The sequence below is a fragment of the Podarcis raffonei genome, chromosome 7 (assembly GCF_027172205.1).
Source record: "Podarcis raffonei isolate rPodRaf1 chromosome 7, rPodRaf1.pri, whole genome shotgun sequence".
NCBI classification, from domain to species: domain Eukaryota; kingdom Metazoa; phylum Chordata; class Lepidosauria; order Squamata; family Lacertidae; genus Podarcis; species Podarcis raffonei.
Genome location: NC_070608.1, coordinates 47,090,803 through 47,117,009, shown reverse-complemented (window position 1 = coordinate 47,117,009; position 26,207 = coordinate 47,090,803). Strand labels below are relative to the sequence as shown.

At 40.7% G+C, this 26,207-nt stretch overlaps 1 protein-coding gene across 1 annotated transcript in view; it reads right to left on the bottom strand.

Annotated features, from left to right (window-relative positions):
- Positions 1–25,307, bottom strand: part of EMILIN2 (elastin microfibril interfacer 2) — a 32,438-nt gene extending 7,131 nt beyond the window's left edge. The window contains exons 1-4 of the mRNA XM_053396450.1: positions 24,764–25,307; positions 20,814–20,936; positions 13,376–13,551; positions 8,762–10,657 (exon numbers count right to left, since the gene is read on the bottom strand). Of these exons, the coding sequence (XP_053252425.1) occupies positions 8,762–10,657; positions 13,376–13,551; positions 20,814–20,936; positions 24,764–24,882 (2,314 nt within the window). The 5' untranslated portion in view covers positions 24,883–25,307. The remainder of the gene's footprint in view (positions 1–8,761; positions 10,658–13,375; positions 13,552–20,813; positions 20,937–24,763) is intronic.
- Between the last annotated feature and the right edge of the window lie 900 nt (positions 25,308–26,207).

The following is a 26,207-nucleotide window of genomic DNA, read 5'->3' as shown; positions in this document are numbered from 1 at the left end:
TAGAAAAAAATCCTACAGCTCCCACTGCCCTCAGGACATTCGCTATTTAAAAAAATGGGCACCCTATCAAACAATACTGTTGTATCTTCTATAGTATAAATAATTGTGCTGATAGATGTGTTAGTATTAGTATTAGTATTACTAATACTAGTATACATAGTATAAAGTATTACTATGTTTAGCAGGCTGAGTGAACGCTACAGTTATGAGAGAATACAGAGATATGAGTGGAAATACATTTCTGCACCATTCTGTTCTGCTTATCTGAGGCAGATAAACTATGTTGACATTGTAAGTGTCATTGCTGAATTTAGCAATATTCTGATAAGGTGGTGCTCCAAATGCCCTATTCCAAGGAAAGTGACAGCAAGGAGAAGATCCTGCAACCATCCCATTATCCCAACATGTTTTATTTAAGGTAACACAATACTTCAAATTGTGCGGCCAAATTATGCGGCCTTTCAACATCATAGGGTTTTAATGACAGGAGAAGGCATACCATAATGAATTTCCATTCTGCACATCATTTAAGATACAGATTCCATCCTGTGGGTGCCCCTGACAATGCTACATTCTCTTGGCTCTTTGGCACAGAATATTCTATATCCTTTTTGACAACCAACAAAATGGAAGCAGCAATTGCCAATGTTCACTTCATCATCCCACATCCAGTGAATGTGATCAAAAGATATATAACTCCCCACCCCCAATTTGAATTGCATCTCCTTTGCATTGCAATGATGTGGAATAACAGAATTAATTACTTAAAATTTCACCATAGTGGACAGTGAGACAAATAATGTGGTTTTGTAAGAAGCCATACTGCAGTGCAGCAGAAAAAGTGCTGCATGGGATGAATATATGGCGGAATAGAAATTGATGCCTTCTTATACCTGAGCTGACAAAGCCTCCTGTTACTAGGACTGGTATGAAGGTCACCCACTCAGCCAATCTAGTTCAACCACAAGCATCATTTGCAGCACACTTTGCTCCCCCCCCCCGACAGTAATATACAGAAGGTACACAACTTACATGGTGGTTATATTCTGGCAGAGGGCCTTCTCGGTAGTGGCGCCCGCCCTGTGGAATGCCCTCCCATCAGATGTCAAAGAGATAAACAACTACCTGACATTTAGAAGACATCTGAAGGCAGCCCTGTTTAGGGAAGTTTTTAATGTGTGACATTTTAATGTATTTTTAATCTTTGTTGGAAGTAGCCCAGAGTGGGTGGGGAAACCCAGCCAGATGGGCAGGGTACAAATAATAAATTATTATTATTATTATTATTATTATTATTATTATTATTATTAATACTGATGATCACACCTAAGGCCAAAATTGAGTATAGTCAAAACCCACTGGGCTGAAGGATGCGTGGGACTGCCAAAGTCATTCTTCCCAGAACACTGCCACCTGAACTATGAGACTCTTAATCTCAGGGTCATGGGTGGGTGAGTTTCCTACAATTTAGGGGGTTGGACTAGACGACCCTCATGGTCCCTTCCAACTCTACAAGTCTGTGATTCTGTAAGGTGTCATCACCTCCTTTAGCAGGCTATAATGTAGCTTTCTTTTTGTTTAGTTATAGCACTTTGATTCTTGAAATGTTTTTTAGCTTTGTTTCAATTCACAAAGGAAAAAAGCTAAGTGCAATTTACTTCTGCATCTGCTTGACTGAATATCCCCACCCCGAATCACACAATTGTAGGGTTGGAAGAGACCCTAAGGGCTATCCAGTCCAACCTCCTGCAATGCAGGAATCTCAGTGAGATATTCTGTTCAGAGTATGCTGTGAATACAGAAGTGGCATTGAGGGTCAGAGCTTTTTCACAGAAGCTCAGAGAATTATTCTAGATACAGTGGTACCTTGGGTTAAGAACTTCATTCCAGAGGTCCATTCTTAAGCTGAAACTGTTCTTAACCTGAAGCACCACTTTAGCTAATGGGGCCTCCCATTGCCGCCGCTGCACGATTTCTGTTCTCATCCTGAAGCAAAGTTCTTAACCCGAGGTACTATTTCTGGGTTAGCGGAGTCTGGAACCTGTAACCTGAAGCGTCTGTAACCCAAGGTACCACTGTATATAATAATGCTAAGCAAATGAAGTTCATATACCAAATCAGCTTTTAACTGCCATCTGTCAGCTAATCATTGGCTGAGTTACTGAAGTGTCAGAAAAGTCTTCACAGATACTCTAACTGCTAATGAGCAAGAGTAATTCATGGAATGTAAGAAGCTAGCCTGTCAACATGTGTTGCACTCAAATACTCAAACACACATATTGCACTAATTACGAAGACCACACACATTTGTAAGTAAGTTCCTTTCCCTTTAAATGCAAATATATGGGACCCTGCATTTCCCCCAGTCTTCATTTACATGTCTTTTTAAAAAGACAAGACACAAATATATATGGACAAACACACACATTCTTATTTGATAGCATATGCCTATAGCGCAAAATAGTTTGTAAGAAGCAGCCATGCTAATCTTCACTGCATAATCCCAGTGTAAAGATAACAGTGACCCTAAAGAAGGCAAGTTTTCATTTGACACTTTGAACTCTAACAGATAGTCAAAATACATGTTCCTTGCATCATTTGTGAACAGTGCACTGCATTGAAACTGGTGTTTTTCTGCAAAATATATGGAAATGGTGACTGAAACGTGTTTCCATGTAATTTGCCAAGAAAAGCAGCAATTGAAAACATTCTTGTGACATTCACTACTGATGCAGGCCTTATGTATTTCATACTCAGAGTGTTTTTATTTAAAAACAAAAGGAAGCTCTGCCTACCTCAGTATAGCTGGTGGAAAGGAAACTAGATTGTTTGGACTAGGGGAATAACTCAGAGCCAAGGGCTAAGAGGGAGCTGTGTGTTGTTGACGGCTAAGAAGGAAGGGGGCTGTGAACTCAGAAGCTGAGGGACGCTAAATTACTGCTTTGAATTAAACACAATAATAAGTACTAAGTATTCTTTATAAGAAAAGAACTATAATGCTGTTAGATAGAAACACAATAATACTTTTTATATTATCTAGCTATGCTTTCTTAAAGTATCTATCTAGGGTGATCACTCATGCATTACCAAAAAAAGAGAAATTACAATAGGGAAGATTTGCAAAGAAAATTCGTATGCTAATGAATTTTAATGCAATACCTCTCATTAAACCAGGCTTCAACCAAACAACCCTTAAATAGAGGTTTGCCACCTGAAAAATGTGGCACAAAGCTACCTTATCTCTATCACTGTACCCATATAATTTAACTCTTTTTAAATTCTTCTCATTGAGAAAAAAAGGCAATGAAAGATCTAGATGTAATCAGATGGTTCATTGTTCCAAAGAAAAGTGTAAGAGTCAGCTTATTTGGTGTGGTTCACCATAAATATTCCACACATGGATGCCCATGTGCTAATACTTTGCAGTACCTGATGTTTTGGCCTTTTTGGCCTCTGATACTGAGTTGCTTTATATCAGGGACTGCTTTTTTTAAGAAATCTAAAAATAGTGATAAAGGAACCACCATTTGGACAAAGCATGTGTTAGTAATCCAGACAGCAAGGGCAAAATTCATCCCAGGTGTCACTCCACTGTAGTTAACTCAGTAAATTAAAAGGGTACATTTAGGACAGTCTCTGTCTAACTCTTTTTTGGATAAATTATAAAGCAGGGACTTTTCTCCACAGCCTGAAAAACAGCTGGAAAGGCGAACTGCACTTAGATCATTGTTGCATTTGAAAATAGAATATCCCCAGGGCACCATCTTTTTTCAGCAGTGTTCATAGTTCTTTATTTACTATTGGCAACTTAAAATGATGACACCAAAGGAGGCAACATGCCAAATAACGTCATGCTTTGCTTTCTGGTCAGATGCCAGGCCATGAGATAAGCTACCTTCAGATTTAAACCTCTGTTTCTTGGTCCACAACTTTTATTAATGTGATGAGGTATGCGAGGTACAAAGAAAACTGTGCTAAAATCAAAATTGTTGACTTTTTGTGTGTGTGAAAAAATATGATTTCCTTTAAGAAGAAACTAGAACAGGGGACAAAACTAAAAGCTAGTGATTCACCCATTCTATTTATACAAAATATAGAAGATTAATGACTTGAGTTAGCAACAGTTAATCCAAAACCTATGCACCACATCAGCAAAGCATATGCCATGCTTTGCAAGAGAAAATCTCTAACATGCAAAAGAAACAATTCAGGTGCACATTTATCCATAAAACCTTGTCCCACTATACTGCCTTAAAAAAACCAAAAACCTCTAGCCCAGGGGTACCCAACACAGTGCCATCCAGATGCTGGCCTTCAGCTGACCACTGACCATGCTGACTAGGGCTGATGAGTGTTATAGTCCAACAACATCTGGAGGGGACCACACTGGCTACTCCTCCAACAGACTGCAGAATTTCACAGCCATCTTACCTTCTGTTCCTAATTAAATATTCTTTTTCATTATGATTATCAGTGGTTTCATCAGATTCTACACTTTGGTTCATGCAAAGCAGGGATACTAGGAAGTCTAAGTTAGCAATAAAACTAAAATCTGTAACAGTACTAGGCAATCAACCAAGTGTAATTTTATCATCCATCAAAGTTCAATCTCCATCCATTCCCAGCATTACTGATGAATTCAATAAAGAGAGCATAAAGGAAAAGGTAACAGCAGTAGGATCCTAGACTTAGGCTCCTCTAATGCAGTCCTATTTGCAGAAGGAACACCAAGATGCATTGATGGCTTTCCTGACTTTCTCTACCTCAATTGTAGCCCATTTCATTTGTTATCAGAACAGCATGGGAGACACTCCTGTTATGGTTGGATCATGGCCCTCTGGTAACTCCTGCAACCATTTTGCATGGGGTTCCATTCCTGGCCCCCGTGAACGTCACTGGAGTGCACATAAGTCTGTTCTGCCCTGTTACACCCTTTCCCACCCCGTCCTGACCTCTTCCAGGTCCAAAAGGACCTATGAGTTGCATGCCAATTGGATATGCATAAAATGGTTGCCACATATACCATGTAATTCAGGTGAATGTCACCATTACTTCTACCCTTTGCCTTTACTATATTGGACACAACTCTACATGCTGCTTTATGGCCCAGGCATGATCAGAAGATAACACAAATACCTTTATTGTGCTGTGGATCCCTGCTGGTATTAGTATTTTACCAATTTAAGATGGCCTCGTTGCAATTTTGTGTTGTGAGCTACTGGAGAAGTTGACAGTAAGTTTGATCCTAGGACAAAATTGCTCATCATGAGTAGGCTCTGACATTCTAATGCTGTTGGAGGGTGTCCATAATGCACTGAATATTCTTTCTGTGTCCAAGCAAGCACCCCACTACCTTTCAGGGAAGCACTGAATAAGTTAAGAACCAAATAAGGATTTGGCCCATGGCTTATACAGCAACAACCCATCAACATACATCTGGACTGACTCATTAAAAATGTCCTTGGCTCCATGTTGCTTAAAGTAAAAACTGATGCCAAAGCTAGAATATTCTTGGCTGCAAATTAGCACACCTTTTCCCTGCTTGAATTTCCAACTGGAATATATTATTTAACAGGTTTTGTTTGATAATCAGTACGAAAATTATTATCAAAGGAAGACAATTATGGTTTGAGCCTGCCAAACTGAAGTGCAAACATTTAAGTCATATAATACGTTGTCAGATATTTTCATAAACCTATGCTTGAGGTTAAAACTAACCTATGTAAGATTAAAGGTTGCCCATTGCCCATTCAGATGCAGTTTATTGCAGCCATATACTGAAAGCTTCAGTTTGACTTAATGATATTCAGACACAGAGAACCATCTGCTTTGTTTTTCAAGTTGATTCCCAAGGTGACAGACATAAACTCACATATACACAAGTAGGACAAGATCCATTGGTCTTTAAGGTGCCACAATACACTTTGTCATTTTTGCTGCTAACATGGTTACCGCTCTGAAAAACTTTATCAGAGATTTCCTAGTACAGTTCGTTTATTAGTACTCCAAGAATCCTTACTCAATTTTCAGTATCAGCTGTCATTTCATTTCATCTCAGAACTTTCTGAAACTTATTTGCTTTGTAAGTCTGAAATCCTTTGCACACTAACTGGCACAAGCATCATTTAATGTAGTAGGCTTTCATTCAAAGCAAACAGCATGCACCTATTGGGCTGGATGTTTCCTTGTAGTCATATATACCGGTACTTGGAAAGGAAAACTACAAATGTAGACCCTACACTTCTGAGCTTGAGTTGGGTAGCAATTCTGTCCAGGCAAGTAGCAGATCAACATTTCACATAATGTACTACACCACTTCCCTGGGCTAGAAGAGTGCCATTGTGCTACTTCAGCTGTTCAACCTGAAATATTAACCATTACGACATTGCAATGTACTTTGCAGCCTGGGAAGACCAAGAGAAAGGAAGATAGCAGAGAAAATATAGATGAAATATAGGGCAGCAGAGTAATAGAATCATAGAATTGTAGAGTTGGAAGGTGGCCCCAAAAGTCATTAGTCCATCCCCTGCAATGTATGAATCCCAGCTAAAGCATCCATGACAGATGACCATCCAACCTCTAATTAAAAAATTAAAATAAAAATGTAAGCATACTTTGTACTCAGACGGTAGGATCTTTACTTGTGTTAGCATTATTAAAAGGGTTCTTAAAGTGTTTTGAATCTCAAAGAGTGTTGTTATTGATTTCTTGCCCTAGTCTTCTCCTATCTGGCACCCTCCTGATGTTTTGGACTACCAATCAACCCTAGCCAGCAAAGCCAACAGTTAAGGATGATGGGAATTGCAGTGCAGGTTTATCTGAAGGGCACCAGATAGGGAAAGGCTGCCTCACAGTTTCAAAATGGCGTATATTTGGGAAATGCATCCAGTACTTCATTTTGTGGGATGATAACATCCAAAATGCATATGCAAAGGGTTAATCGCAAGAGCTGTAGAACTCTGTGATGTCATACACCCAGTGGCAGTTAAAGCAGTTGGTACAGTTATGGCAGTTAGTTGAACAGTCTTAACAGTTAGAGCAGCAGGTTATGTTACATTGTGCTGCTGTCTGCCTCAGAGTCAGTTACCCTGTAACAGTTTAATCTGTGTAAGAGGTTTTAGCAATTTAAGAAATACCCACCTGCATTATATATTTAATCTGCAGCTGTAAGTACACTAAGTAAAAATTATATGCAATTTAAACTTTAAAAGAGAGTGTCTTGTGTAGTTTTTATAGGAGGGAAAAGAGAACTAAGTAAAGGGTCGATCGACCCAAGGCTGTCTTCCACATCTCTGTAAATGGGAACTAGAGTCTAATTCCAGCACATTTTTCTTTTCTTGCATTTGTTTGTTCTACTGTGTAGCAAGTTTTAAAAAAAACAACAACAAAAAACAAAATATTATAATTATGACTGTACAGGAAGCTTCTACTCGGATTCTCCAAGATTTAAAACAAGTATGGAGAACCTGTGACTCTCCAGATACTGCTAAACTACAACTTCCATCATCCCTAACCAATGCCATGCTGTTTGTGACAGATGGGAGTCCAGCAAAATCTGGAGGGCCCCAGGTCCCCCACCCATGGCTTAAAAAAAATAATCAAGAATATTTACAGGCAGCCTAGGCCATGGATGAGACAGACAGTGCAGAACGGATATGCTTGTGCCAACATATGAGACAGCCTATTTATATAAATTACGAAATAATATTATATGCCTCATTTAAATGAAACCTGAAGAAATACTAACAAGACAAATACTAGCCCCTTTTACACTCACATTTTTTCACATTCGCAACTTGGTGCAGAGTAGGGGATCTGGTCCCAAATGCAAAGGATGCTGTCAGGGAGATATGTGACATGTTTGGGGCATGAGGAAATTTTCTCTGGGTGCAGAGGAATTACATTCCTATTTAGGAGTTGCACTGCCTGCAATGTTTTGACAGATTCCTCACTATGCTCTGATGGTGTGCTTGCCCTATGATGCAAGCACTTCGCTTCAGATCTGACTGAATATTCTAACAATTGTAATATGGCAGCTTATTTCACAACAGCTCGTGCGGTGTCAGTTGTGAAATGCACAGGGCAGGGCAGGGCAGAGCTATACAGTTCTGCACTACTGGACTCTAAAAGCTAATGGATATCTCTACTACAGATCTGCCTGAAGGGATCCCCAGCTATGCTGAATTTAGGAGCTTTTGTCTCATTCAGTGTGCCATAGGTAGGGCAGAAGGGATTGACTTCAGCACTATCAGCTGTTCTCTAAACACACACACACACACACACACACACACACACACCACACAACATACACAGCTGTGTTTGCCCAGAAAGTAGGGCAGGATCATGTCTGAGCCTGAACACTCTGTACATGAGCAAAGAATGGTGCTCTCTGTCCGTTTGCATGCAACATTTCATGAATATGAATATCCAGAAATAGTTAAAGAAACATTTAGATTCATAGATTCAGTTAATGCATCATAAACATTCCGATCAAGAACTTGTAAAAAACAGTATTACTATAAAGCGATGTCATGTTGTATAGAGAAAAATTGTACAGCATTTGGCTCAAATTGGATTCTCCCCAAATGTTTGATTTCAGTAAACCACATTTAAAAAACAAAGGTAGAAAGTAAAAATATGAACACAATTCCGTCTGCTCTCCATGATGTACATTGTTATTTTAAAATCTGTTTAGCTTACCCCTGTTGTCACCTTGTTTAAAATTAAAAATTAGCATCTAGAAAGAGGGAGGCTAACTTACATGTAGCAGGTTTAGTTTTCATCAGATTCTGGAGGTCAATGGTGAATTTGTGGAACTGGCTGTGGAACTGCTGGGATGAATTCTTGAGTCCAGAAATATCTTTAGAATGGGAAATTATAGTTCTGTTCATCTTATTGACACAGTTCCAAAGACTGGAGACATGTTTGTTTAATCCCTCCCTTATCCTTTGGAGGCTGCTAGACACTTGATCTAGTTTGCTGCAGGTTTTTTCAACACTGGACACTCTACCCTCCATATCAGAGACACCAGGCAATTTCTCTTGGCATTTGTTCAGGTTATAATATAGCTTCGTGCTTAGCTGTTCCATCCTATCCTTTAAGTCATTACAACAATTACTGTCTGGGTGAGTTTGATTGCCCACTGTTTTCTGTATTTCATCTACCTTTCTGAAAGCATCAAGTTGTACCTTTTCACAAGTAGAATTGATACCTAGAAGTTGTTCATTGCAGCTGCTCAAACCACCCTGAAGTTTCTTAACATTTTTATCAATAGCATTCAGACCATAACGAATAATTCGTAAATCCTTTTGAAGCTTTTGAATGTCACGTTGGCTGCCTTTAATTAAATTAAATTTATCGCTTAAAGAGCCATTTAAGGATTTTAAAAGACCAGAATTGCCTTCTGTTTTCAAAAACAATACATCATATTTACTGTTACAGTTTTCTATGTCTCTCTGGAGGCCCTCCACATTGTGTGATACCGGCTTGCATTTCTGCCTGCAAAGGTTTTCAATATCTTGCAGTTTGTTCTTCACAATATTTATCTCAGAGACAAACTGTTCATTTCCAGACCCTGAATTGCTGTGCAAAATTGATAATAGATCAACATTTCTCTCCTCTGGATTTGTGATATTAGTAACATCTAGAAAAGTAACACTCAGACGGTTTTCCAGTGCCTGAAGCTTTTTGTCAAATATGTCTCTCGCTTCATCTACTTCAGTAGCTATAACACCACGAAGTGTTTCCTCAATGTAAAAGCAGTGTTGTTCAGCATTTCTCTCTGTAACATTGATCCTGGCTTCCACTTCCTCCCATTTTGCATCAAAGTTGCCTTCCAGATATGGAGTGGCTATGTATTTCATTTCATTATCTATTCTGGCATTTAAAATCCTATTTGCTTCTGCAGTTCTGTCAATCTTCTCACCCAAATGTTTTAGCTGCTGTCCAAAAACATCAGTTTCAGCATTACTGCAACAAACTGAGTGGTTTGATGGTGCTTGGATAAGAGTCTGAAGATGTTTTATCTCCTTTCTGATGTCATTTTCTTTCTCTCCAATAAGTTCCCTTATTCCTTGGCAGCTGGCTTCATGATCATCACAATGTTGTTGAATATCCATCAGTTTGTACTCACAGGAATTTTTCAGATCTGCCATTTTCTTCTCAAATCCTTCCAAAATCTCCTGTCTCAGATCTTCAAACCTAGCATCAATGTACTGCTGATACAACTGGCTACTCGGCATCATTACGGTTGGGCCTTGGGCGGCTTCTTGGAGCTGTTTTAATTGTGCTTCATAGCCACTTGGTTTCCCTTTCCCTTCTTCCACCTTGTCATCTTTGTCCTTCAATCCATCTTCTGTTGGTTCAGTTTTTATATTTTCTCTTCCAGGTTCCTTTTGGCCTTTACTTCCAAACACATGAATTTTCTTTGTATCGCCCTCAGCCGTACTGTCAGGCTCTGGACGGTCATGAAGGTTGTTCAACCATGATACAAGCATCCGACTTGCATCTTCTTGAACAGAAAGCTTTAGGTTTTCATTCACACCTGTTAAGGAGGACTGAAGCTCTAGCACAGTCTGTGTAAGGCGGAATACTTCATCCTCAAGGAGCTGAATTCTTTTATCCTGAGAGTCCTGCTGTTCTTGCTTCGGATTAGTGTCTGCAGAAAGAAAAGAAAGAAAAATGTGGAAACAGCATTTGAAACTAAACTTGAAGTTACAAAACCCCAAACTGACTTAGATGGTTCAGAGGGATAAATCTTTACAACTTTCTCACCCCCCATGTTTTTCCTTCAAAGTGAATTACTTCTTTTATATTTGGCTCTATGCTTTAATACAAGGGTAGGAAGTCTGATGATGGATGTTGTTGAAATCTAACTCTCATCAGTCCTTGTCAAGATGCCCAGTGGTCAAGGATAATGGGAGTTGTAGCCCAGCAATATGTGAAGGGTTAGATTCCCCACTCCACCACCAAACTAGGAATATGAGAATCAATGCACACACAAAATATGATGCTGATTTGAGACTGCATCATCTGTGCTGATCTCACTATGACCCAAGTCCATCATTCTGTACTTTCATGGGAGTCAGCACAAAAAAAGCTTATACAGGGAAGCAACCTAAGCTGCCCTTTCAAATACTGAAATATGCACAGTACTTTGGGCGGATATTGCATATCAAACTGATTATCTTTTGCTACAGCTGTGCAAATTGGCCACTGCACCTAAATCCTGAACATTTTCCTGACAATGAAGGAGAAATGCCTGCAACATGACATCAAGGAAAACCAGCCCCAATTCATCCAAACTGAATATTACAACTGGCCTTGCCAAATGGAAAATGTTAAGAAAGAAAGAAAGAAAGAAAGAAAGAAAGAAAGAAAGAAAGACCAGCAAAAGCTTCTAGTGCAGAAAAAAGCATGTTCACCTGCATAAACAGCCCCCACCCAGCTCTTGGTTCTAGGCTCTGTTTCCACAAAGTAGCTTAAAAGTCATCACTAACTTATCAAGTTAGTGACAAGCACTAGCATTAAAAAAAACCCTCATATTCTTATAATACAGAATCATTCCATACAACATTCTGAAAATATCACTGAACTTGTAAATATGAAATAAGCTCATGGGCACTAACAGCTCCTTCCAAAAGGGTGGCCCCAGCACTACCAAGTCACTGTTCTTTTGTTGTAAGCTGCAAATGAAATTGGAATTAAATCTCTACACTATTGGCAGTAATGCATCCTATGTTCTGCCCACACACTGCTGGGGTGAGGCCATTTTAAGTTCAGCACATATTCATTATAACTCTTGTGGTGAATGCCATTTCATCACACACACACCATTTATGAATGAATGAATGGATCTTTATTTGCGTCAGCCATTGGCCATAGCAGTAAAACAACATGATATATAACAATACGATACACAAAGAATAGGAAAAAAGTTAATTATATAAAATACATTTTAGGGTTTTGAGTCAATAGTCAAATAGTGGATCCTATTCTAATTGCCCCAGCTAAAAACCTTGCTGTCACCTGCTCATCTTGATCTGCCAAGAGAAAGGACACTGTGGCAGTGGGGTGATAACCTCACTCCTCAAGTCTTTATAAAGAGTGCAAGCCAGAAGGGCATGCGTCACCGATTCGGTACTGCCATTTCCACAGGGACATAAGCGTTTTTCGTGTGGAATCTGTTAGTCTCTCAAATACAGCTGAGGGCAATACATTCAATCTCGTGAGAGTAAAAGCATGTCTATATTTTAGAATTGCTAGGTTATGCAGATAGGGTGCCAGAGAGTCGAAATGGGTAGGTGGAAAATTGTCATACCATGGGGAAAATTTCCTTATTGTGACCAAGTTGTTCTGATGCTCAATATCATTTAGGCACTGACAAATTTGACTGTTTGCTTTGCTAAAACCCAAAGTGAGTAGCTGTTGTGGTGATAAACCACAAGAGTGAAGTTTTTGATAGACAATTTTAGTCCAGGCGCTTTTATGACAATTTTGCAGCACTAGGGATATTAGACCAGGGGGATTTGAGTTTAGGAGAAGCCAGTAGTTAAGTGTCCTACGCCAGATCCATAATTCTACCAAGGGAAGATGAGGCGCAATGATGTGTTTGGGACACAGGGTGGTACAGGGAAAATTTGCCTTAAGAACTTTGATTGGACAGCTTCCGTAGATCCAAGGCGAGTGCCTGTCCAAATCTGAGCCCCATATAATAACTGTGCTAGGGGTTTAGCTTGGAACACTTCCAGGACTGATGGTATATGTTTTCCACCTTTTGTGTAGAAAAAGCCTTTTTTTAAAAATCATTTTTTTTAATTATTGCTGAAATGCTTTCAGGGCTTTTTTAATGAAAGAAAAGTAAAGTGTTATAACTCAATACTGTTAATTTGCTATACTGCTATAATACTATACTACAACAGTCAACTTATGTTTGAACCCAACAGATCGCCATCAGTCCATTTGCTTTAATAAAACTTTATAGTTATTGCCATGTTATCAATATGGTTAATAGACTGTTCTTTAAAAATACTGGTTTTTTAAAAAATATATACAATGATGCATATCCAATACTGCAGCTCCATGGACTTCTGTCCATGCAGCTATGCTTGCTCTTCCTCTCCTGTCTCCTCCACAACCTCCTAGGCCCTCAGAAACAGCTCTGCAAGCTTGGGCACCCTCCAGACCAGATTTTTGGGGTACATGTGGGATGGCTCTGTGACTGGGCCCACAAAAACCTACCTCAAAGGGTTAATGAGACTGATAAATGGCAGAGAAATAAATAAAACACTTTGGACTGCAAGTGCTGTGTCAAACATAGCAAAAAGAAAAATTATGGGCAGGGACATGCATACCAAAATTCAAAGAAAAGAATTACCCAAGCTTGGCTTCATGTCATCTGCTGGTAGCTGTGCTGGGTAAACAGCAGACCTTGGCTTTTGGGGTGTGCCTTCTTTGCAATCTATACCCATGTATCCAGGGCAACATCTCCATTCCAATTCTGTTACTGTCTTATATGTTATTTTATATTTAGGTCTGAAACTTGTACGATACCTGCAATAAATAAAATGAAAATGGTAGCATTAACATATTATGGTGATCTTTATTGGGCGGGGGTTCTTTCAAACAAAGCAAAATAAAATAAAAATAAAAAGAATAAAAATAAAAAGGACTTCTGATTTTCCACCTGTCAGTTAAAAGAAATTATTCAAAACAGTCACTCTAGCACGACATCCAACTGTACGACTTTCTGTTAAGCAATATTTTCCCAATCTTCAGATCCAAATGTCTCAAATTCATTCATTTTCCTTTTCACACAAAAAGTCCAAAAGGGGTTCTCTAACTATTATTAATAAATGTCAGCAATAGTTTTTCTCTAATCAAACATATCAACTTCAGCAACCATTCCTCCATATTAAACAATAATAAATCATTCCATCTTTGTCCATGTAGCAGGACAACAATGGCTACTTTTAAGAGGTTTAAAGTCATTAGAGAGCTATATAAACAATCCCTGTAATGAGTAGGGGGAGAGTGGGAAAATATAATATCCTGCCCACCCATGACTATCCTGTTTCCTCCCTGTTCTCTTATGTATGTTTAACTACTTATTACTGTGAAAGCAATTTAGCTAAGATGAGTATTCTTTGAACTCACTGCTAGAGACAACAGTGACCACTTTGAAGTGATTTAAAGTCATTAAAGAGATATTCCAGCCCTAACAGTATTTAACTGCTTTGAATTAGGCCTAGTAAATCTGATTCACATGCATTAATCTATGCCCACATTTCAACTGTGGTATCTTTGCACCAACGCAATTCAAAGTTTGATAAATAAAGCATTTTGATATTTAAAGATGTTTGTTGTATCAACTCACTGAAAATGTTTTAAAGTAACTTCCATTCTTTATTTAACATTTTTATATTAATATTTTTATTTATTTTCCAAATTACAGTAACAACATCAAAATAACAAATTATAATCAGGTTCAACCTTAATTTTGGTCCACTGAAGTAGAAAGACCCACGTTTTATAACCAGTGCTTTGCCATTAGCTCCAGTTAGTAGTCATAAGTTCAGTTATTATGATCTACAGAGCTTTGTTGATTGACATAGCCTTCTTTCTCTATGCAATCAAAGTTAGAGCTAAGGAGTATGGCTAGATTACCAGCCTACCAGGATTACTTCAGGACATTGTCCATTGTAGAAGACAAGTAGAAATATTCTACGTTACAGAACAGTTGAAGCTCTTAGTACCACTCCCTTATTTTCATCTATTTGTTACTGTTGAATTCACAGCAGTTAAAAATTCTCCAACAATGAAATCATTTGCTCCTCATGGGATTCAGCTGATTCTCTGTTATTAGCTATGCAGCACAAGAAACTAAACACTCACAAACCCAAATACAGTGGTACCTCGGGTTAAGAACTTAATTTGTTCTGGAGGTCCGTTCTTAACCTGAAACTGTTCTTAACCTGAGGTACCACTTTAGCTAATGGGACCTCCCGCTGCTGCCGCCGCGTGATTTCTGTTCTCATCCTGAAGCAAAGTTCTTAACCCAAGGTACTATTTCTGGGTTAGCGGAGTATGTAACCTGAAGCGTCTGTAACCTGAAGTGTCTGTAACCCGAGGTACCACTGTACTGTACCATCTAAAATGCTCAGATTTCCTAAGGTTGCTTCCTAAATCTTACTACAGAAAAAAAAGACAAAATTTGCCTTTGAAGTCGCTTGGGGATTTCCAACCGTTTCCTAAATGTTTCACAAACATCAATGAATAAATTAGTTCGAAGAAGTGCTTGAACTCATAATAGCTACCACCTGCATTTTCATTTATTGGGAAATAATAATTGAAGCTGCCTTCCTGAAATCAAGAACACATACAAAGTCCTACTGAAATCAACTGATGGCAATCTGTTGGGTTCAAACCTAAGCTGACTTGTTCAGCATGTCTGTTGCTAGCATTAACACAAATCTTTTCATTCTTCTATTGTAGTAATGCATACTATCAGAAAGATGGAGAATTGTGATACATGACTACCTCCGAGTCCTAAAAGCGCAAAACAAAGTAGTGCTCACCTGCATTTGTATTCTTAGAGGACTTCTTCCCTCACTCCCTGCACCTTTGTATATCATAGCATAGGCTGGTAACATATACCCACATATTCAGGTCCACAGAAACAAACAGAAAACTTTAGGCAGGCTCTTGGCCTTTCTACCTTGCCACACAGTGATGCCATTTTCAAAGTACACTTCTTGCCTTTAACCTTCCAAAGCACCTTTATTCCACATGTTCCTCTCCTCCCTCTTCCCTGTTAATTAGAAATCCATTTACTGGATTAAGCCTGTCATCAAAATAGTTTCTGGCAATAGTTTTCCTTTTTTGACGGACTTAGTTTAACACAGTAAGAATGGGAAAACCTGACAAATGAGTCATGAAGGAAGGTCTGGAAAATGCATTACATCCAGAGATGGTGGGTCACTGGTCAAGACTTTTCAAAATGACTCTGCAGATAAGCTCCAGGTTGATTCACATGAAAATAAAAGAAAATAAACTTTTTTAACAAGGAGACATTTTTAATAGCATGGCCATTTACAGATCAACAAATAGGAGGCCACCAGAAGATACAAATTTGCATAAAGACACCTTTACCCCGGTATGGCTCCCCTTTATCACATACACAGCCCAACAAGACAATGTCAATAATCCACCAACAGCATACAAATCAATATGGCTAACCTGATCCAAAACACCCACCCACACCACTCACACACGAAAACAAAGATCACCACAGCCAATCACAAACAACCAACCACACCCTAGGCCAACCCCAACCTCTCACACCACCAAAGAAACACAAATGAACAGCAGAGAACCTGCACAGGCTGACACCAAACCCTACATACATTAAGCAAAATAGAAACATCGCCACCCAGGATACAAGGTACAACTGTATTTCATATTATTTCCCATGTCAATACCCTAGCAGGAGCCACAAGATGTTACCAGAAGACAGAAGAAGTTTGATAGGTTCTGGACCATGAGAATATGTGCTTTATGCTCTGCAGCACTGGAAATATGTTGTTTCTATTCGCCTGGAGGTACACTACATTGCATTATGAAATATAGAGAGTTTTAACATTATTTGTGCATTTGTCTAGAAATGAATATAACAAAGAGCTTGTTTAAAACTCCCATCAAGTATTATCAAAGATCAAACATTCGTACTGAGTTTTTCTGAAATTATGCAGTCAATTATGAATGTTGTATGAAATAAATATACCCCTTTGCAACCCATAGATGAGAAAGAGTCTATTGTTCCTGTTTACAGACAAAAACGAGCAATTCTAGGTCAATAATACATGGCCAGAAAAGTTGATCTCATCCAGCAAACTGACACTTTCAAACATGCCAAAATACTAAGGATCACTGATAACTTCTTTTTGTTTCTAATACACTGTCCTTCTGCAGCATTCCCCATGAGGTCAACAAGATAGGGCCTCTACAGAAAAACCTTTCCCTGGGCACATCCAGGAGTCATTCCTGATTATGCAACAGCAGTGCTCCTTTTGTAAATATTTTTGAGACATCCAAAACCATTTTTTACTCTTAAATTTACTGGAACAAATTTTAGGCTACCGGCAATGACCGATGGAAATGCGCGCACACACACTGCGATGAATCCAGAAGTGACCTGAAAACATTACTAAAAGAGCAGAATGGGGACGGGGCAGAATGCTTTATGTGGGGCCCGCTGACGTATGTGGGGGTCCAGAATATAACCCATGTGCAAAACGAAGATTGTCTAGACTTAAAAGTATTGTCTACATATGATGCAAGTTTTCAGCTTGGGACAGATTTCTGCATTTATTCCGCCCGAGCCATTTTTATCTCAAGACATTTAAGCCCATACAATGCATGCATTGATGAACATCCTTATACAGATTAGGGCTCTGTGTATTACTGCTACCCAGCAGCAGCTGATGCCCACTACACGTAGTAGGGCAGCTAGGGGGTCTCAGGGGTGTGGAGAATGAGTGGTCCCAGGGGTGTGTCCAAGTTCTTCTGATTTTCTCCCCATCCTCCTCCCTTGCAAAGCTACTGTGGAACCTAAGCATTGCAATTATACAAATAGTTGGCACCTATAAAATAGTTGACTGCCCCTTTGATTAAAAGAATATTAGTACTGTACCCAAACAGCCAGTGACAAGAGAGGAGGATTGTAAACTTAAGTCTTCAGAGCCACTGGTGTGCTTGTTTTCCAAAGGCTCTTGCCAATTGGCTTACTGAGAAGGAAAATGTACAGTCAATATTCTATCCAATTAAAATGTGATGCAGATTAAGGGCACCGCCAACTGCTCGTCACAAACCATATCTTGCTTTCACAGACTTGAGTAGAGGAGACATGATTAGGAACTATAAGCCTCAGAAATAAATAGAATGAGCATGCACAGAGTGCATCAGTCTCACCAAACCTTTGTTTGTATTTAATAATGTAACACACATATCCACCATGGTATATAATCACCACAGTAGTTCAGGATCAGCAACTGGATCAGGCCAAAGGCCCATCTAGTCCAGCATCCTGTTCTCACAGTAGCCAACCAAGCAGCACAGCGATTTTTAAAACCTAAAGAAAAACAGGAATACAAAACATCCATACATCTCAAGCCTATGTACAAACATTAGAGTTCCAATAATACACAAGTGTTGAAAGTTACAACACACATAGAAGCCACCAACCATTTCTCCTTGCCCATTCCCAAAAATGATTTAAAAATCGATATTATAAAAAGATACTCACTGTCCACTATTGCTCTCTCTTGATGAATATTCGTTTAAAAACACAAGCTGCTCAAACTAGCCACCGCACCCTTCTCCTGGCTAGCTACAAAGAATGGGCTTTGAGGCGTGGCTTCCAGAAACAGCTCTGAGCATGCTCAGATGGCCATTCAAGGCAGTCCTACTGAGACTTCTTGTTAGGCCTCATAACAATAGATAGAGTGAGAGCCTTCCTAGTAGGATTAACCTGGTAGGCAGCCCTATCAACCACATGGTTTTTCTGCTTAGAAAGACATGGGAGGGACCTTTTCACCACAGCTGTAACCACATGCTGGTCTCTCTCAGGCCAGTGAAGGTACCTGCTTAGGCCACCCTAGCTGTTTTATTAATTCACAATGCAAACACATGCATACTTATTTGTAAGTAAGTCCTACTGTGTTAAGTGGAACTACTCCCAATGGGTGCATAGAAAGAGAGACCGAACCCCTCATCAGTCAGCCCAATCCAATCTTCCTCTTTCTCTCTTTAAAGTATTATAAAGTGTTCAATTAAGTTAAGATACTATGAAAAGAATCAACAGGGAACATTACAGAGAGAACATCTCACCACAGCTTCCTCTAATTAAGCTGATGTTGTCAATGTGTAGTTGAATGTAAGCTTCTTTTTTGGCAAAGGCAAGCTACTTTTTTGCCAAAAGCATTTGTGCTGCAAAATTCAAGCACACAAAACAAAAATGCTGATCAATAGTTACAGCTCTAAACAAACATACTGGGGAGTATGCCCCAATGCATACAGCAGGATTTAGTTAGAAGTTGACTTGTATAGGATTGCACTACATAACTTGTTAGGATGTCTTTGACTACTAAAAAAAAAAAGGTAAAGGACCTCAGACAGTTAAATCCAGTTGCAGACGACTGGGATTGCGGCACTCATCCCGCTTTACAGGCAGAGGGAGCCAGCGTTTGTCCTCAGATAGTTTTTCCAGGTCACGTGGCCAGCATGACTAAGCTGCTTCTGGCACAATGGAGCACCGAAATCAGAGCAGCGCATGGAAACGCTGTTTACCTTCCCGCTGGAGTGGTATCTATTTATATACTTGCACTTTTTGGCATGCTTTCGAACTGCTAGGTTGACAGGAGCTGGGACCAAGCAGCCGGAGCTCACCCCGTCGTGGGGATTCGAACCACCAACCTTCTGATAGGCAAGCCCAAGGGGCTCAGTGGTTTAGACCACAGCGCCACCCGCGTCCCGTCTTTGACTACTATCAGAATGTAAAGCCATAATTGACACACCCGAGGAGGTGACTAATCATATGCCTCTTATCACATGATTCTGAAGAAATAGTAACAGCAAATTTGCTGGGGGCAGGGGGCGGGAATACTCACAGCATTCTTCCAGATGCAGACACACATACATTGGCAAAGATATCTAGATTTCCAAGGCACCTGATTTTCATTTAACACAAGATGATAGTTTCAAATCTTTACAACTTATTCCAGGGTAGTTTCATGAAAGCCAGTACACTATTCTGGAAGATTTCCACACGCTCTTCTTCCAGACCTCCTCCCTTACGAAATAAACTATATAGCCCAGAAGCTTGTAGCTTGAGTGTAAGCATTCTAGACCATCAAGCAACACAGAGACAGGGCTTTGAGCATCTGAATTGCTAGGTTTTCTCAGATTGTGAGGGAGTAAAATATTGTCCAGACCTTCGAATTGTCACCATTCTGAGAGCAGGTGATGGAATACATTTTTGCGCACCTGGCAACATCTCCTAAAGTTAGCTGGTTTGCTGAGACGGCCTATTCAAATAGCCACTTCAACGGCTGTATATTCTGTTCACCAACATTATAGCCCTTATTTATATTCCTTTTGTCCATGTGGATCACAGGGCAGCACACACTGCAAAAAATTACGGGCTCAAAATTACTGGAACATTTTGGCTTCCACCCAGGCATTTCAAAGAAGAGGACCTGCACTGATTTACAGCAAAGTTTATGACTGCTCTGCATGACTAGAGCCTGCAGGTGATTGTAGGCCAAGGAATGTAATTGTACTCAGCAGCAGGTGTTCACAGAGCTGCCACAAAAATTGAGGTACTAATTGCTTCAACTTTAATCAGAGTTTTAAAAAAATAATAATTCTTAACTGATGCCAACCCCAAAGTAGTTATGCTAGGGTAATGTTTTTGCAATTTCCTTCTTTTGTCTGAATAATGTATGGTGACTTGTTGTATTATCTGTTGACAGAAGAGTCAACATGGCTCTAATTAGGTGCAGCTGCCTCATGTTTGCAATAAAAAGAGCAAGCTCTGTTCGGCTTATACTATGGCTTAGAAATCAGATGTTAGAAAATGGTGCACATCCTCCTGAAGTACCCACATGGTGAAACTTGAAGAATTCCACAGCCGTACTAAGTTGTGTGATGAAGCAGAGAATTTTTCTGCCTACATATGGGAATACCTCACTGCTGGAAAGATGACCAAATACTTCCCCACCCACTCAGTCTCCTCCTTGTCTTCCTTTGTTACTTACATAGGAGCATGTGGGCAGGGGATCTGGTTCCAGGCACAGGAGTACTGAACTTGAACAAAACTCTCTGTGCCATCCAGCACTGAGCAGGTCACATTCTTGTTCACGATGTAGGCACACCAGTTCCTGCAGGGGAGAAGAAGAGAGGGAGACAAGAACAGGACAGACACACTGTTAAGCCATCAAACAGTGAAAGTTATTAGCCATTTCTCTGGGTCAAATATACAACCACAAAGATTCCATTCAAGAGACAGAGAAGATAGACTTGAAATTATCTGATAATGATGATGGTGATGATGGTGATGATGATGATTACATTTATGGGTTGTAAAGCCAATTTCAAAGCTGTAAGGAGATGTAACAAAAGTAGTCTCTTGAATGCTACTGTGGAACTTGAGTATTCAAAAATTACTTTAAAAGAATTAAATGCACCAAGTTAAAACTTATATTCTCACTAAATATAGCTGGTGACTACAGAATAGAGGCTGAAATGGAGGAATAAAAGCATCTCATATCAAACGGACAAGGATTGTGTTTGAACCTAGGGTGTGGTAGTACACTCTTCTTTCTGCTCTGTTCTTCCTATATGAACAAATGCAGATACTTTAAATGACCAAATACACATCCCAGCCCAGCAATATAGTTTATTATGAAGCAATTAGGAGGTGCTTGATGTTAGAACACAAATGTGGTACTGGCTGCTTAACATTAAACTGAAGCCACAGAATACTGAATCTGGGGTGGATAACTTTCGATGTTAAGGAATCAACCATGTTCTCTGGCCTTGTGAGAAGGCACTGGGCTAAATGGCCTCCTTTGGTCTTTTCCATCTCTTTGGTAGTAGGGCACTTGGGTGACCAACCCTTTGTTGCTAAATAGATTGCTTATGATGGATGGTCAGCTGTCCACAGAGGGAATTTAAAGGTTAGGATATATTTTTTCCTGAATAAGCAAGTTATCTGCAGGGTGCGGTCGGACTTCAGAGTTTTTGCAAAGTCATATGCAGTTGGTAATTGGGATTTGAAGATGGAGAGTATGCTGTAAGTTGCATGTGCACAAGCAATTGATAAGAGTCTAAATGGAAGCTGGAGGGAAATCCAAACTTGTTTTAGAGACTTGTTCGTAAGGGAGCTGCATTAATGCTTGCTTTACACTTGCAGTTTTACTTCCTGGTTCTAAGGCACATTAATTCATCCTTGCTTTACTCATGTTAGTGAAACCCCAGGCATCATTTAAAAATTGGCTAAATATTGAGGACTTAGTGAGATTCAGTTATATTTAAGGAAATTATACCATGCTTGAAAAGAACAAGAAACAAGCTGCCTTGTCTTTATGGAAGCATAAAGCGAAGCCTGAATCTACAGTTTTGTGTAGAGGGTAAAATGATCGTCATTTTGTTTTGTTCTTTGTAAACAATATAATGGAACCAGAAAGTATTTAAAACCCTGGGAATATAACTTTGCTGTTAAGTCTCTTTGTTCTGTAAACTGTGAATGCAGTCTGTATTCTGGAAAGGAATAATGCTGTTTAAAGAGTGAATAATTTACCGGGGATGGTTATACTGACTGGAGAAAGAAATGCATTTGTAAATATGGAAATGAGTAACTATGAATCATCCTGAATGTTTTCAATTTATGTCCCTTTATCATCTTTTCCAGGGTGAGCTATAGGGTCTCTAGAGCTTTTAGAGGGACTAGATCACCTTTTAAGGTGAATGCTGTTTGGGGGATTGCTTGCTGACAGTTATTTTCAATTGATATTTCTTCAAAAGGAGCTAATGGTTAGGATGAAGTCTGAGTCCAGTCCTTTTGCAGAGACATGTGTGCAGAGGAGTTGGCAGTGCGGGTTTGGAGATAGAGTTTTAGGTTTAGATGGACTAGATGGGGGCAGGGGAAAGACAGTAGGGATTCCAAGCTGAAGTTGTCCAGAAATCAGATGAAGGATCAGTGAGTTGTCTGCCTGTTTTAAACTGTTTACTTCTAAAAGTCTCCCTCTACTTGAATAAATAAAATAAATAAAACACTACAAAGGCAGCATAACTCTCCAGTGCTTTTTCTATCTGGAAGAAACTAAACTCTTCATTGATACCCTGTAAACTACTCACTGCTTGAGAATTGAGGAGCTTCATTTAACAATATGATTTAGTGCTACATGGGTGGAAGAGACAATTACTAAAAAGAAACAAATATCTTTCTGCTGTTACTAGTCACAAAAAGGGGTCACAAGTAGGCACCAAAAACAGAACTGGTGTGGCACAAGTAGACTGGATCACTGAACTATGGAGTCTGAACCCCCCCAAGCTGTTTATCCTTCAGTATCTAGCCTGTGCTCAACTTGGCCATGCCCAACTCTGATCATCTTATATCTCTACTGCCTTGAGTTTCAACTAGCCAACCAAATAAGGCATATGCAGACACAGCCTTTGAGAAATGTCTTACCTACATATTTTGTCAGCAGAGCTGGTCCAATACATATGCTGCCTGAGGCAAAGGAGAATATTTCCCCTCCAATTCCATGTAAAGATCTGAGTGAGCTTGCAGTTCCATCTTCATTTAATACTGACATTGGGAAAGTGCCCTCCTCCAGTCCACAGCAGCCTTCCAGGAAGAACATCACAACAAGGGCTTGCCCATCAGTTGGCTAAAGAAAGAGCAACTAGCTATCGGATCCAATTGCAAATTGCCCTGGCTGAACTGAAGAGAAGCACATTCTGGCTTTAATCCGTAGGGCCCACATGGCAGTACTATGGGGTGGAAATCCCAAAGGATGCCTAAATGCAGCAGGGGTGGCAATATTAGCATCTAAAAGTCCACTGCCAAGAAGATAATTAACTTCAGAGTCTGGCCCTAACTATCAGCTGGAGAACTAAGGCATGCTGAGTTGTACGTGCATGGTTGTGAGGTTGTCAATGTGAAATGTTTTCTGTTTAAATAACTGCAACTAGTGGTAAGAAGCCTTGAAGGTCATGATCGAAGGAAAGCTGTAATCTTCAAAAGAAATAATAATAGAGACACAGTGTTCAAAATCAGCCAGGCAACAGGTGCATTTTGTATCTGTCAGCCACTTGCAACCAAGTGAAGATGCCCACTAATACACATCACACACTAATAACACATCCTGTAGAATTCTGTCAATTATATTTTATCTGCACAATCAAAATGAATTTCGGGGAACCAAAATGCTTTTTTTACTCTGCCTGTGGAGGACCAATTGTTGTAGCTTACCCCACCCTACTGCCCTGCTCTCAGTTGTGAAGAACACTCTTACATTATGGTCCATGTCACCATTAAGAAAAAGAGGTTGGAATAGACCAATAAATGTGTGAACTGTCCCTGGATAACTTGACTTTTCTTCTTTATGTTCTCAGAGTTGTTAAGCTAGCTGAAGGTTGTCATTTGATGTTTAACTGATAATCATTCTCAGTCAGTCCATCATTTGAAAAATAAGACTTTAGAGCTGTCTTCTTATCCCAAAATGGCAAGTAGGCATTCCATTTTGGCGACTGTAACCTTGGTTTAAGCGGAGCCATTTGACACCTAGCTTATATTTCTGAGTTTCTAACACTGGCCACATATCAAGCACCGCAGAAAGAGCTCCAACCACCTCAAGTAATACAGATTACACCCACCCCACCCCGGTTGTGTAACATCCAATTCTGTTCTCTGCTGGGACTGATGACCATGTGCTGGGAACTCAACCTAAACTCTCATCAGAGCTTCGCAGCCGCAAAGATGAGGGGATTCCCTGGACACGCCAGACCCCCAACAATTCCCTCTTCCCCGACAACGCAGCCGTTTCACTTTGCTCCAACTTGCCCATTTGCAGGCAGCTTGCCGCTCTTGGCCCTGCGGCTCATTTTTCCCGGGGCGGGGGGGGTGTTTCGTCAAGGGCCCGAGAGCGGAGTTTGGGGGGAGCCCAAGCTGGCGCGGAGAAGGGCCGAGGCGGGCACTTACTTGTTCCTGACGCCCGGCCGACTGGGACGCAAGTGCGGCGCGGTCTGGCCGAGGCAGCCGGACAGAGACAGGAGAAGCAGCAGCACAGTCCACCTGAGGGGCTTCGGGAGCAGCTCCATGCTGCTCGCCACAGCTGGCGCGCCACGGACTCGCCGGGCGCGAGGAGAGACGTCCCGCAGCTCAGCCTCCGTCCTGAAGACTTCTTCTCTCTCCTGAGACCCCTTTCCCCCTTCCTAGCCTATTTATCTCCTTGTTACGTCGCCCCTCTTTGGCTCCGCCGCGAACTCCGCTTCTCGCTTCAGCTTCGCTTCTCCACTTCAGCTCCTTCACTGACGCAAGACTCCTCAACCCCCCGCTCCCCGCCCCGCTTAGTTCTTCCCAAGTTTCCGCCCTCCGGCTCGCACACCCCGAGCCGAAGGATGAGTTAGCCGCCTCCTCGCCTCACAAACATCTCCCCTGGCCAAACAGCGGCGCGGCAGCCCCCTTCCTCTTTTCCTCGCTCTTGCCCTGGACGCGGCGAGCGCAACCAGTCACTTCGGGGGGCAGCGGGATGGAAGAGACGACTAAGGAACCGAGCTCGCGGCGAGGGGCTTCCCGCTGCACGCGGGTGTTCTGGGACGCTCGACAGACTCGCGCGCTGACCCCCCTCCCCTCCTCGAGGGCTCCTCTCCCCCCATCTGCCCTGCGTGACCTCCGAGAGAAAGGCACGTGCGCCATTGTGAGCTACAGACAGAGGAATCTCCTCTGGCGGCCGCTGCTCCTTCTCTCCCCGCTTTTCTTTCCATTCGGCGGAGCCTTCTTCTTTTCCAAGAACAATCTTACGCAACTCAGCAAGCGTTCCCCCCAAAAACAATTGCTTAATAAAGGAAGGCTGCTTACTTAGGCCAAGGGAGTCGATTAGCCGTCACAGAGGGGATGCAGGCAGCCGTGCTACCCCTACACGGGTCATTATCATAGCCCAGTGCACCTGTTGGGGACTCAAATCTTCCTGACCACTTGGCAGGATGAAGCTATAGACCAGGCATGGCCAAACTTGGCCCTCCAGATGTTTTGGGACTACAGTTCCCATCATCCCTAGCTAACAGGACCAGTGGTCAGGGATGACCGGAATTGTAGTCCCAAAACATCTGGAGTAATAATAATAATTTATTATTTATACCCCACCCATCTGGCTGGATTTCCCCAGCCACTCTGGGCAGCTTCCAAGAAAATATTAAAATACAATAGTCCGTCAAACATTAAAAGCTTCCCTAAACAGGGCTGTCTTCAGATGTCTGGAGGGCCAAGTTTGGCCATGCCTGCTATAGACAGCCAATGCTTCTAACTACTGAACTATTTAATAACTTTTCTAGAGTGATTCTAGAGTGTTCTAACAGGGGTCCAGAGTTGCTTTATAAAAACAACATGGCATGTTATAGTGTTAGAAACATATTTTAAATACTCT